Source organism: Giraffa tippelskirchi, chromosome 4, assembly GCF_054371585.1.
Source record: "Giraffa tippelskirchi isolate mGirTip1 chromosome 4, T2T-mGirTip1v1.2.pri, whole genome shotgun sequence".
NCBI classification, from domain to species: Eukaryota; Metazoa; Chordata; class Mammalia; order Artiodactyla; family Giraffidae; genus Giraffa; species Giraffa tippelskirchi.
Genome location: NC_137278.1, coordinates 87,620,732 through 87,635,179, shown reverse-complemented (window position 1 = coordinate 87,635,179; position 14,448 = coordinate 87,620,732). Strand labels below are relative to the sequence as shown.

The 14,448-nt window shown below is 45.3% G+C and overlaps 1 protein-coding gene across 3 annotated transcripts in view; it reads left to right on the top strand.

Annotated features, from left to right (window-relative positions):
• Window positions 1-14,448, top strand: part of TGFA (transforming growth factor alpha) — a 110,834-nt gene that overhangs the window by 77,393 nt on the left and 18,993 nt on the right. For 2 of the 3 annotated variants that reach the window (XM_081587494.1, XM_081587495.1), the window contains one exon: window positions 12,856-12,973. In XM_081587494.1, the coding sequence (XP_081443620.1) occupies window positions 12,856-12,973 (118 nt within the window). Of the gene's footprint in view, window positions 1-12,852; window positions 12,974-14,448 lie in introns of all 3 variants that reach the window. The other variant, XM_081587493.1, reaches the window with a different exon arrangement.

Here is a 14,448-nt window from a genome sequence, read left to right as displayed (position 1 = left end):
TTAGTTACTCTACTACAGAGGTCAAAATTAATTCTTAAAGTTACATATGGAAATAATTAAAAGGGACATGAAATCAGACTGTAGTAACTGGTAACTGAGGACAAGAGAAAGGGGGAACTAAAAGTACACTACATTTCTTATCTAAAAGAATGTCTAGTTTCATTCTTAACTTTGATAATTAGGGAAAATAAATATTTTTAATTTAAAGATGACCATCAATAGATTAAAAGAGAATATGTATATTCTAGATTGTTTAAAGAGAAAAGTCAAAGAAACATAGTCCTTGATGCAAAAGGACTGCTGCTGCTGCTGCTAAGTCGCTTCAGTCGTGTCTGACTCTGTGCGATCCGCCCACCAGGCTCCCCCGTCCCTGGGATTCTCCAGGCAAGAACACTGGAGTGGGTTGCCATTTCCTTCTCCAATGCATGAAAGTGAAAAGGGAAAGTGAAGTCGCTCAGTCATGTCCGACTCGTAGCGACCCCATGGACTGCAGCCCACCAGGCTCCTCCGTCCATGGGATTTTCCAGGCAAGAGTACTGGAGGGGGTGCCATTGCCTTCTCTGAAAAGGACAGCAACAACAGAAAAAAGAAAACTACTAGAAAAAATAGGCATTTGTAAAATATTTTAGAAAGTAGTGGTTATTTCTCAGCAATGGCAATTGATTTTCTTAGCACTTTTAGATTTTCTAAAATTTCTACAATGAACATGTATTACTTTTTAAATAACAAATTATAAAGCTGTTTCTGGGACTGTTGTAAAAGTTGTTTTATAATAACACACTACCAGTAAAACTAAAGGCTGTGTGGAAAGCCCCAGTGATATTGGTAAGATATTATTGAGATCCTTTGATGTAGATGGTCATGTATTTTTTTCTGGTGATTTAAGACTTTATGACTGGTGAGATACAAGATGTAGCAATTTGGAGAAATTGTAGGGCACCACCTTCTGTATCAGGAGGACTGACGATATGGTAGACACAGTGCTATGCTGCCTTGGTGATTTTTTGTCCAGAGAGATTGATAACCTAGTAATGACACATATTATTTGTGTCATTTCAGTCAAAACAGCTGGACCTTGCCTGCTGTAAATTGTGGCAGCAGTGCTTTATATTTTGTCATGTTCTCAGACTTCCACTTGAAGAAATAGCCTTTGCTCAGTTACAAATGCTGGTCTCATAAAAATTCTGCAAGGACAGGTCCTTCCTGGCCCCCAAAAGACTATTACCAACCCTGCAAAGGGGTGTGAGCATTGATCTGACCCTTGTAGGTTGGAGAGGGGACAGGACATACCTTAAGGTGAGGAGCAAAGTGTTCAAACTGGAGGCTTCCAATCAGAGTCAGGTGGACTTGAGATTCTAAGTGTAAAATATATTGGTATATGGATGAGTTTCCCAGAAAGGACTATGGGAGAAAAGGAGAAAAGGAAGTGACTTATTAAGAGGATTTTTCCCTCATCAGAAATTCACTAACTAACCCCCAAACACTGTCCATACTTCAGGCTTAGCCCTTGACTTACACTCCCTGCTGCAACAGACAAGCCCTGAATGCTGTTTACTTCCTGCTTATTTCAAAGTCTGTGCAGGTGTGCCTGGCCCTTCAGACTTCTTCCCTTGCAGTTATCCAAAGACCCAGGCTCTGTGCCCCTGGAGGGACATTTAGCCAGCAGCTGGAAAAAGAAAAAGGGAGATCCCCCTGCAGAGGCTTCTATGGACCAAAGTGGCATATAACTTCTGCTCACATCCATTGGCCATAACATGGTTACGCTTACCTGCAGGGGAGTCTGAGAAGTGTAGTCTATGTGTCTAGGAAGGAAAGCAACACAGGTTTAGAGGAACTCATGGAAGTTTCTGCCTCAGATTTTTTCCTTTTCATTCCCTGCCTCCTTCACAGAATGGTTTCCCTACTGTCCTCTTTCAATTAAAAAAAAAAGACACGAGTGTAGGAGTTGGAAGTGGAGTACATAGTGGAAGCATGTGAGGTTTACGTGCCTAAGAGGCCAAGCCCGAGGTCAGCTTTTACTAAACGTCTTTCATCTGAGCATCATCTGTCTTCTCTAAACATTTATTTTGTGTCTCTCTCCTCCTTTTTGTTTGTAATGATAAAACGCAAGGTAGTAACATGATTTATGCTATGCAGATTCAAATCTAAATTTCTAAAGGTTGGTCTTCTATATAAAAATTGTTTAAACTTTACCTTTTTAATATTGTGCAGTTTTAATGTTAAATAATATTTATTTTCAAACTCTAAATGTTCACTTTATAAAATTTGAAGAATTATTTCAAAAAAATGATTGTCCATAATCCCACCACTCTCTCAACATCTCATGGTTTTCCTTCTGGAATATAATCTTGATTAAAGGACTTTTATCTAAGAGCAACCAAAAACCATCAATATAACACTCAGGTTGAAAAGGACAAGTCACGTGTTTGTCATGGGACAAAGTCCCAGCCACAAAAATCATATCTGTGTTTTTAAAGCTGTTGAGCTTAACTTTAAATTTATCTCTGGATACCTCTGTTTCCTCACTTTACAATGAGGAATGTCCTTCATCTACCCAGACTGCATCTGCAGACTATAAAAGGAAAAGGCATCTGTCAAAAGTTCTGAGGACATAAAATGTTCTGGAAAAACAGTCATCCCAATAGTGCTTACATATACTCAGTGTGGAGGGTTTGAAGGGATTATGGTTCAAAGACTCAACAAGAGGAAGCATTTTTTCCTAAGGGTGGATTGAGGGTTTCCCGCCAACCTCTTCACCTAACAATTTTGATATTAATAAAGAGGAGAACAGAAACACACAGAACTGCAAACCCAGGTAGCCCCAGGCTCCAACGGGGCTGCTCCTTCAACAAAGTCAAAAGAGAATTCCCCATCTAGCAGGGCTCAGCTGTGGTTCCCAGGGCCGTTCACATCTGGATTCAGAGCTGGCTGATGAGAGCCAAACGTAGATATTCTTGTTTACTTTGTAAACGGAAGTTTGAAATGAGATCTTTTCAAAATGCTGGTTGACACCCAAGAGGATGTAATTAGAACAAGGGGCTTTCTGGTTTGAAGATGTAGAAGAAAGAAATGATCTGTCTCTTTGAAATCAAATTATTAAATTGTAACAGAGATGGGAGGTTTGACTTTCAGTCTTCAAAGCAAAGTCATGACTGACAATTTTCTTAATTTGGTTTTTTGCTTTTAATCACGAAGGCCAAGGTAGAGAAGAAGCAATCACGGGGCTGGAGAACAGGGTCTGGAGGAGAAAGAAGAGCCGATTGGGGATGGGTGGTCTTCCATGTCCTGTGCACTTCTCTTCTTTTTCCAACTCATGGACTAAAATGCAGTTTGGGGGCTGCTTGGGGGCATTTCACACATGCCTCTCTCTCCCTTCCCCATGCACTTTAGGGGAGGAGGTGGTATTACTGGTGGAAGCTGGACACATGTAAGAGGCCAAGTTGAAATTCATATGTGCATCTTTAGATGAGTAGCCCACACTTCACATGATGTCACTGAAATTTTATTTTAGATTCCTAAAGCCTCTTTGCTAATTAAAACCACTTTGCCTTAGGACTTTTAGCTCTTTTAATTCTAAAATAGCCCTGAGAATTTCATGCTCAAATTCATGTCCATTGAGTCAGTGATGCCATCCAACCATCTCATCTTCTGTCATCTCCTTCTCCTGCCCCCAATCCTTCCCAGCATCAGGGTCTTTTCCAGTGAGTCAGCTCATCATATCAGGTGGCCAAAATGTTGGAGCTTCAGCTTCAGCAACAGTCCTTCCAGTGAATATTCAGGGTTGATTTCCTTTAGGATTGACTAGTTTGATTTCTTTGCTGTCGAGGGACAACTACTACTATAACTACTATTAATAATAACAGTAATCATCATTATTAACATCACCACAGTCTAACTTCAGAAAATCCATATTGGGTTAAAAAAATTAAGCCCAGGTACTTTGTTTCTAAGGAATAGAATGGTGCTTTAATTTTAAGGAGAGTATTGGTCAAAAAAATTTGCTGCAAACACCAAACTTACTGGGAAACATTAGACGAACTTGCTTCCTATTTCACTCAGAAAATTTAAGCCATCAGAAGAGAACTTCTCCAGACTTTTACAACTCTATCTACCAATTTGCCGGCACCTATTCAGTTATATGCTACCTTCCTCTTGACTCTTATAAACACATTATCTGGGCTTCTATCCCAAGGCAACCAACCTCATGTACACTGGACCTCATCTCTTTATATTTTACATAAGGACAGTGGTCAAAAATCTTTTTCATCTACATATCCCTTCATCGGCATCATTTTACATCATAAACCCAGGTACTTTAGATCAATGGTCCCCAAACTTTTTGGCACCAGGGACCAGTTTTGTGGAAGACAGCTTTTCCATGGACCAGGATTGGTGGTGGAAGGGGGTGCGGGGAGCAGTGGTTTGGGGATGATTCAAGGTGTTACATTTATTGTTTAGTTTATCTCTATTATTATTACACCAGCTCATTAGATGAGCTGAGGTTAGATGCTGGAGGTTGGGGAGCCCTGCCTTAGATGGGACATGAACCTAGCAAACTGTTTTTATGTTCATGTTATCTGATTCTCTTCTGTTGAATTAGGAAAAGGTACCAAAAGTAATGCAAGTTCTGCCTTTGCCTTAGAAATAACCACAAGCAGAATGAACCCCATTGGTGTCAAATACTACCAGTGAGTGATTTTCTCTTTGAATATGTATCTGTTTTCTGTCTCTCCCCTCCCCGCCCCCCCCCACAGGTGTTGTGTTATTTAAAGCTAATATCTTTGTAGGAAATATGTTGTCTGTGTTGTCTGTTTCTTCACCGATACCTTCCTTTGAATTTGGTTCCATCACATCTGATTCCCCTTGAGTCTTATCCTAAAGAGAGAAGTGCTCAGAAGGGATTAAATTAGCTCAGATGCTCCCTTAGGTTCCCCCCCCACCAGGTCCCCCCCACCACCACCCTCAGCATCTTGTTTAAAGCTGCAAAAGCAATTCAGAGTCCAGTTTAGCTCTGCTCTGAGCCAGAAGCTCCCGATTTCTTGGACATGAGCATCAGGTAGCCCAGAGGTTGGGCTCTGGAGAGGGTGGGCTTTGTGAGACCCTTGGTACTATCCTGTGGGCCAGCCCCCACCCTCTTTGCAACTGCTCCTCAATTAACCATCATCTGTGGACAGAAATCTCTTTTGCATCTATGTTTTGCAGTCACTGCTCCCTCATGGGAATAAGTTTCACATGTACCGTCCCCCCTCCTCCCCCAGATAAAGTAATACTTCCTCTTGCTTCTGGTAAAAGTGCCCCTTTCTGATTACTAGAAAGTCATCTAGTTTCCTAACTGCCTAAGAAGCTAAGTATTCCCCTTCCTGACAGCCACGTGACTTGCAGAGTCTGATTGAGTTTGATTATGTGCCTTCCCAGCATCTGTCTTCCTTGACTTGAATAGTGTTCTAATCTTCGACAGCTCTTTACTCTCTTAAAATCAAAGAGAACTGAGATAAAAGTCTACTTCTAGTACTTTCTAGCTGCATTGGCAAGGTTACCTAAGCTTTAGTTCCATTTCTTCATCTGAAAAATAGAGAATAGTAATGTTTACCCCACAGGTGGTTTAAGGTGTAAGGAGATAACATGGTCTCCATGCTCTTAAGTAGGGGTGGAGCGGTGGGCAGGGTCTACAAGTCAGATTAAGACCAGGGGAAGGTGAAGATCAAATAGGGGCAAAATTAGCCAGTGTTGGAAAAAACTGAGTAAATCTGTATTCCGGGATCATGTAATAGGAAAAGTATATTATCTTTGATGTATAAGATTTGCTTTCAGACAATTGAGAGTCTTGGGGAGGGGGTGGTAGTGACAAAAATGGGGCTCCCCTTCCCTCCCCCCACCACGTCAGTGGGATGGCAGGCGGAATGGCAGAGCTTCTTCGAGTTACTTTTCTCTCATTGCTTAACTACAACAAATGATCATTTCCCCTTAAATGATGGTACTGTGAAGCCAAACTGCTTTCAGATTGCTTTATAGCTGTCCTTTTTAAAGTATTCCCTGTCCTTGGTTTGTGAATGAGTTGAGTGATTATATCACACCACCACCACACACAGCCCAAATTCAGCAGAATTGAGCTCCCCTCGATTGACTAAGTAGACTTTAGGAATGTGATGTATTTTCCCACTCCTGTGAATGTAACTGAGATTACTCTCCTGTACTCTGCTGACTCCCACTGTTCTCCTGAAACCACGCCCCTCACACTGTTCATCTGCCCCACACACTGGCACAGGAAATGCCCTACTGATTGCCTTTCTTGCAATCATTGCCTACTGATGGCATGTTCCTCTCTGTGGTAAAGGTCAAAAGCGTTACCACACTCAATGCTGACAGTGCTCTTCCTCATCAGGATCACTCTAAAATTTGTGTTAGTTCTTTTTCTCACTCCCCTAATGCCCAGGGGAACCAGGGTCCCTGCTCACCAGTCTCTATATGGGGAGGTGCCTGTGCTCTGCACCACCCCTTTCTCTAAGCCCTGGCCTAGCGCTTCTGCCGCCCAGGTGTAAGCCTCTGTACCAGCCTTCCCCTCGCACGCCGGCTAATTCTGCAGGTTCGTGTGTTGTCTCATGTAAGCCTGGAGTTCCATCCCTGTAAAATGGGCTCACTGGGAGCCTAAAGCAAGCCTTCTCCACCCCAGAACTGAGCCCAGAGGAGTCTGTGCCTCTGGCCTTGGCCCTGGGAGCACCAGCGAGCTGATTTCAGATGCACTGAGCTCCATCCGCTCCCCTAACTTCACAGGGGCTGCTGACCAGCTCCCATCTTCATAAAATTCATCTATTGCCTTTTCTCCTAGACATTCCAGAAGCATTAGTTGGCTTTCCCACGTTAGTGTCTGAAGAGAAAATACTCAGCCCCAGGTGAAAAACCTGTCTGAAAATTCCTACTAAAAAAACAGGTGTCATTCTTAAACTGTCAGAAAGTTAGCCATATTTGAGGAAGTAATGAAATGGCTATAAATGATGTAAGCTTCACAACAGGCAAACGTGTTTGCAACTGCTGATGTCTGGAGAAGAGAGTTGAGGAGTTGGCTCCTAGGGACCAGCCCCGCAGAAAGTCCAGTTAGGGCTGCTTTTCAAGGGGGTGATTGTCCTCTGGTGTGGACACCCTCCCCCCCACCCCCGGGGGAGCAGGAGTGTTAGAAGGCAGTGTTCAGACAGCTGCCTCCAACCCTTCTGACTGCAGAGACCCCTACTTGAGTTGAATCTGCGGTTTCCACACCCCCTAGATTGCTATTCCAGACCTTCTTCCTGTGAGTGGGGCAGGGGTTCCAGGCTCTATTAGTGGGTCTGTGGTCTCCAGGCAAAGCTTTCATAGCTTGTGAGAGAACAGCGGTGTCTGCGAGATGCGCATTTGGTTAACAAGCTGGGAGGCCTCTCATAAATTTCAGAGCAACAGGAACTGAACAGATTCGAAACTCCAACTGCAGATGGGCTTGGTATGAGGTCTGTTCCGCAAACCAGAGCATTTGATTTTCCAGTTAGCCCACGTGCGCATCAGACCCAGTGCCTGGAGGAGAGGAGGGCAGGGTCTGGAGCCCGAGGGAGGGGGCAGCCTACTCACTCCTCCCTGCCTGGACCCCCAGGGTCTCCTCGGAGTTTGTTGGCCTCGCCTTTCTTTTCCAAGTGAGATGGGGTTTTTCTTTTTTAAGTGTCTAGACCTTTCCTTCCTTCACTTTGATATTTCCTTGAGTTTTCAGAAAGAAAAGAAAGAAAAACTAAGAGGGAGAAAGTAGAGGAGGGTAGGACAAAAATAAGGAGAGAGAAGAGGGGAAGGGAAACAGAGGGATAGAGGCAAGCTGAAAGACTTCTTCTCTGGGAAGATGCTGGGAGTCAGGGTGTTTCCTTGTATGGCTCATAGTTATGTATAAAAGTGAAAGTCGCTCAGTCGTGTCTGACTCTTTGCGACCCCATGGACCAGGGAATTCTCCAGGCTGAAATACTGGAGTGGGTAGCTGTTCCCTTCTCCAGGGGATCTTCCTAACCCAGGGATCTAACCCAGGTCTCCTGCATTGCAGGCAGTTTCTTTACCAGCTGAGCCACAAGGGAAGCCCAAGAATACTGGAGTGGGTAGCCTATCCCTTCTCCAGTGGATCTTCCCGACCCAGGAATCAAACCGGAGTCTCCTGCATTGCAGGCAGATTCTTTACCAAATGAGCTCTCAGGGAAGCCCCTCATAGTTATGTAAGTTACCAGCAAATCCTCCACCTGATGTGACCACCCACCCTGCCTGGCTATAAAGCCAGCAAGCAGCATGTAAGGCACACTCAGAAAGCGAAGCCATCTTCTCTCCTCCCAGCCGCACCCAGAGCCCCTTTTCTCCAGAGCATCCCTGGAGCTTGTGTTAGCATCAATAGGACAGGTCTTGTCTGTGAGCATATCATGCTGCGGTGTTGGGGTTTTCACTGCAGATTCTAGTGGTACCTGAGGCAAATACCTATAAAAGCCCCAAAACAAGAATAAAATCTCCCCCTGACCTGTAGGGAACTTCACATGCTGCGCAGGGCTTTTAGGTTTCTCAGCCCAGGAGGTTTAGCCAGCGCTTCCCCCTGAGGTTGCTGCAAGTGCAGAGGGCCAGGAGGTGGCCCAGCCTCAGGACCATGTCTGGTCCCCCCCTCCCCATCCATTTCCCCAGCACAGGTCACACACCCCCAGAGCCATTGGACATGCTGTTGGAAACAGGAACCACCCTTACTGCACACATTGAGTTGCTTGGGGTTAGGCACCAGGATAGCACCCAGTGCAGACCTTGAACTAAATGCTCGCTCTTAAAATGTTTGGGATGTCGCATGAGGTCAAGCTCATGTGACAGAATAGAAATAAAAAGTTTTCATGAGTGTGTGTGTGTGTGTGTGTGTGTGTGTGTGTGTGTGTGTGTGCAGGAGCACAGGCAATGTGGGACTGTAGCCCACCAGGCTCCTCTGTCCATGGAATTCTCCAAGCAAGAATGCTGGAGTGGATTGCCATTTCCTTCTCCAGGGGATCTTCCCGATCCAGGGATCAAACCAGGGTCTCCTGCATTGCAGGCAGATTCTTTAACAACTACACCACCAGGCAAGCCCAGTTCTCCCAAAGTGGTGGATTAAGGATGAGTTTTATTCTTGAAAATGATTTTTATTTTACATTGGCACTTACAAAAGGTTTCTACAGTGATGTATCACTTTTGTCATCAGGAAAAGGGGGTTTAAAATAAACAATATTTTAGTGATCATGATCATCACCTAGCATCTCTTGGTCCCCTCAGCACCCAGGGTTGAGTCAGAACAGTGGGATTGTGGAGGACCAGGAGGCTACCTTCTAATCATCAGACTCCCCACCTCATCCTGCTCTCTGACTGCAGGGCGCAAACCAGCAGGTGTTTGCCTTCATCACTGTGACTAGGGCAGGGAATTCCCCCATCGCCTGGGCTCTTTGGCTCTTAGCTGTTGAACAGCAGACGGTGACATTGGCAAATGTCTCTGCGCTGTCTTCCTGTATGTCTTCTGTATGTCGTCCACCATAACACTTGAAGTCCCCTTTGAAAGCAGCTGCAGAAGTTGCTCTCTGACCATAGACTCGGACAAAGCTGAGCCTGTCCTGCAGATGCAAAATGGGTGCATTTCTATCTAAGGGACTTTGTGCATCCTTGCTTAGATGGCCTGGAGGCGTGGAACATCAGCACGTGCTCAGGACTCTCTGATGTGTTTTCATGTGTAACCTGATACCTGACTTCTTGGTTCTTTTAGACCCCTGCCCTTGTATTCCTTTGTCTGCTCTGTCCTTCCCATTCTCCCTGCTGGTCTCTGTCTCTCTCTCTGTTTCTTCCTCTTTCCCCCACTTCCCTCCTCTGCCCCTCTCTCTCCATCTCTGTCCCTCCTTCCCTCTCTCCCTCCCACCCAATTTTCCCTCCCTCCCTCTCCATCTCTCTCTCTCTCTCTCACACACACACACACACATACGTCTTTCCCGCTCGTATCTCCTTTCTATGGTACCTATTTTTATAAAGCCTCATACTGAGTCTCCTCCTGCCCCATCAGCTCTGGGGAGTAGTGTTCCCACAGACAGATTCCAAGTGTTCCTTTTAATATGTTTCTATTGACCTGACACTTCACCACCAAGACCGTCAGCGGATTGGATTCTAGGCTTTAGTATCACAAAGGAGCTTGGAGAGCTGGAAGATGATCGGCTCCAACAAGTATCCCTTTCAGGAACCCTGTTGTTTTACTTTTCTGAGAGGCCTTTTGTCTCTCCCCTTTGTTTCCTGTGATACCAACTTGGTTCTGGTGATGAGTGCCCATCAGAATCACCTGGAGGGCAAAAGGTACTGTATGTCAATTCTGTCTTAATAAACCTGACTTAAAAAAAAAAAATCACTTGGGCTGGGCAGCTTGTCACACAAATTCCTAGGCCCCACCCCAAGGATCCTAATCCCGTAGTCTAGGGTGGGGCCGATGAACTTGGCTTTCTGACAAGCTCCAGGGATGTGAAGCTGCCAGCCCACAGATCACACGTGAAGGAGCCTGGCTGTGAGCCCTGACAAGGGACTCGCAGTAGCCACTTGGAGGTGGTTGTCTAAAAGGCCTTTTATAGAGCTTATCAAAAGCCTTTTTCGACATCTAATCAAATTAGATCCACTGATCTGCAGTCCCTTTGTCTCTCCATATTTGCCCTTGATGAGTTTAGTGAGCACGGAAATGCTGGTTATGTGACCTACAGCAGACCCTTTCAGCCTCAACTTATCATCCCAGTGTCTGCTGTCAGCAAGTGGCCAAGCTACTCACAAACCACCTGGGCCCAGGACTCGCAGGTAACTGTAATCAGCCCCCGTGTCCTGGAGGCGACTGCTGGGCAGGGACATGCTGCAGGCAGGAGCAGGGCTGGCCAACTGTCCTGGGTCGCCACCTTCACCTGGCTTTGGGCTTCTCTGCTGGTCTTCACATGTGAAAGTCACTATCTTCAGTGACTGAAAGGCACCCCTGGACTTTTAGTTGCCCTGCAGTGAACGTATGGGGAGAGGAGGAGATAATATACTAGAGTGGTCTGATCACATATGGGGACTCATTAGCATCATGGGATTGTGGGTGCTGATAACAGAACAGCTAACAGTGAGCATAGTACTTAATACGCTTGGCCTCGCTCAACCTCAGAGCCACCATGAGGCAGAGGACTCGCCGTCTCACAGAGGTGGAAACCTAGAACCGCATCTAGGCAGCAGAGGCAGGACCCTAATCCACGTCTTCCTGCCTCACTCAGCCCAAGGGCATGACCTCTAAGGGCTCTCTGCACCAAGGATTCTGCCGTATTTTTTGTTGTTCAGTCACTAAGTCATATCCAGCTCTTTGTGACCCCATGGACTGCAGCACGCCAGGCTTACCTGTCCTTCACTATCTCCCGGAGTTTGCTCAAACTCATGTCCCTTGAGTTGGTGATGTTATCTAACCATCTCATCTTCTGCCTACCCCTTCTCCTCTTGCCTTCAATCTTTCCCAGCATCAGGCTCTTTTCCGTTGAATCAGCTCTTCACATCAGGTGGCCAAAGTATTGGAGCTTCAGCATCAGTCCTTCCAATGAATATTCAGGGTTGATTTTCTTCAGGATGGACTGGTTTATTCTCCTTGTAGCCCAAGAGATTCTCAAGAGTCTCCTTCAGCACCATAATTCGAACACATCAAAGCTGTACTTTTTAGGCTCTACTTTTTCCATTGGAATTATGAGTTTTTCAAAATTGTGATACTTGTAGAAGCTAATCATAAATAGATAGCAACATGAGTTTACTATTTCATGATGGTTGAAAATCTTACAAGATGAAATTGGAGTTTAATTCACTCAAAAAAGCAACAGCTCCAGGCACATATGTTTTCCCTCCAAAAAATATATGAGAACGACCTGCTCCCTAAATGCCCAAACACAAATATAAGAGAACCTTTCGAAAGATGCAACAAAAACATCTATCATGCCATCTTGAAATAGCTACCTACTGTGTCTGAAGGGTTATTTGGACAAAACAGGGCTATTGGAGTCTAATAAATCCCTTTGGGCTGGTAAGTAGGTTATGTGTGGTTCCTTACAGTGCTTCTGAGTAGCCTGAGAGGTCTAATGATGCCCCAAGCTCCTGAGAATCACAGAGCTCCGAGTGGACCCAACTCTGTTACCTCTCCCTACCACCACCCTGGCTTTCCCAGTCCTACCTGTGCCACTCCCAGGTGGACTTGTATGCATTAAGTCATCTTCATGGCATGATCACGACTAATCTCACCACCCCAGAGAGACCCTGCCACCATGTTTATATAAATCCTTCCTAGACTTCTTCAGGTCTAAATTTCTGTTTGTTTACATAGAATCATACTATGCAGACCACACTGGAAATGCACTACTTCTCTTACAGTTATATATCATGAACACCTCTTTGCATCATAATTCTTCCTCAGCATCAACTGAATGGTTAAATAGTGCTCTTTTGGACCTTTCTTCAGTTTCCTGCCTTTAAAACAGATTTTTATGGAGGCTATCTTTTAAAAAAATGATCTCTATCATTTTGCAAAAGTAAAATTAGGTCATTCTTGGGGAATAGGCTTTAAATAGTACAATTGCTGTGACATCTCTGAATTACATTGAGGCTTTTGGGGAGACTGTTTTGTTTCCTTCAAAGCTAAGTAAGTAAAGCCCCCTAGAAAGCTCACAAGCAGGTTCTGGACTGGCTGTTAGATAATTCATGAGAGCTGAGGAGGAGAAGCTGGTAGGGACTAGAAACCCCAGCCATCTGGGCTCCTTCTCCAGGGGAGTGGGGACCTGTGGGATGTTTGCTATGCCTTGAATCTGAGCCAAATGTCTTCTCTTTCCCCAGCAGACCCACCCGTGGCTGCAGCTGTGGTGTCCCATTTTAATGACTGCCCAGATTCCCACAGTCAGTTCTGCTTCCATGGAACCTGCAGGTTTTTGGTGCAGGAGGAGAAGCCAGCGTGTGTGTAAGTGTCCCCTGTGGTTCTGCAGTGCTGGGGCTGCAGGCGTCCCAGACACCACTTAAAACAGCATTTACCTCCACAAGCCATGCCAGAGCCGCCTGAGAGCCCTGGAGCCAAACATAATGGAGAATCAGAACAGTGGGCTGAGGGACACCTGCTTCAACCCTGCTAGTCCCAGCCCAGAGCCACTGAGGCAGGATTCCTAGGACGTGGAGCCTGGGTGTCTGCATTTTTAACAAGCATCTCAGGTGGCTCCTGGGTTCAACAAAGTCTAAAACTTCCTGGATTCAAGTGAGGTTTTTCCTTTTTTTTTTTTTCAATTGAAGTATAGTTGATTTGGGCTTCCCAGGTGGCTTAGCAGTAAAGAACATGCCTGCTAATGCAGGAGACACCAGAGATGAGGGTTCCATTTCTGGATGGGGAAGATCCCCTGAAGGAGGAAATGGCAACCCACTCTAGTATTCTCGCGTGAAAAATCCCATGGACAAAGGAGCCTGGTGGGCTACAGTCCATGGGGTTGCAAAAGAGTTGGATATGACTGAGCACACCTGTATAGTTGATTTACAGTGTTGTATTAGTATCAGATGTGTAGCAAAGCAATTCAGTTATAAACTTATATATATATAATACATGTATTCTTCTTGAGATTCTTTTCATTATAGGTTATTATAAGATACTGAATATTGTTCCCTCTGCTATACAGTAGGTCCCTATTATTTACTCATTTTATATATAGTAATATATATCTGTTAATCCCAAACTGCTAATCTTGGATTCAAGTTTAATTCACTACTTAGAATTTTTGGAGATCAAGACACTGGGTTGGATCCCTCTGAGTGGCCAGTGTCTCTGAGATGAGGTCTGTGCCCTCCGGCATCTTTACCACACACCTAATAAAATAAGCCAGAAGGGTGCACAAGGGTTGGTGTGCCTGATTGGCAACAGGACAGAACAACTTGGGAATAAAGATGGGCATAGCAGGCCCAGCATGAGGCGGGGGCGGGGGGCAGGGTGCAGGGAGAGTTGCTTCTTAAAATATAGCTGAGCCCACCCACACCCACTGAATCAGAATCTCTAGGAATGGGACCCAGGAGTCACATTAGTTAAAAGCCACCAGTGATTGCAACGGTCAGCCTGACTTGGCAAGAAAGGCACATAAGTAAAGCCTTCTAGAGCAGGTGTTGGACTCAGGCTGATGGGGAAAGCAGAGAAGTTACTCCAGGCCTGGACATTCATGCATCCCCACCCTTTGCATGCACTGCCAGCTTATTTTATTAGCGTACTATACTGTTATGGGTCAGTGTGGCCAGAGTAGGGAGGAGACAAACCTGCAGGTGGATTGGAGGCCAGAGCCTGTTGGAAGTGAGCCTTTATTCTCTAGCCAGTGGGAGCCATCAGTTTGGGAAAGGGATGTTTTAAGAAAGTTAACCTGTGCATGGTGGAATACTGTTAGTTGGCCCTGTACTCAGCCTTGGCAC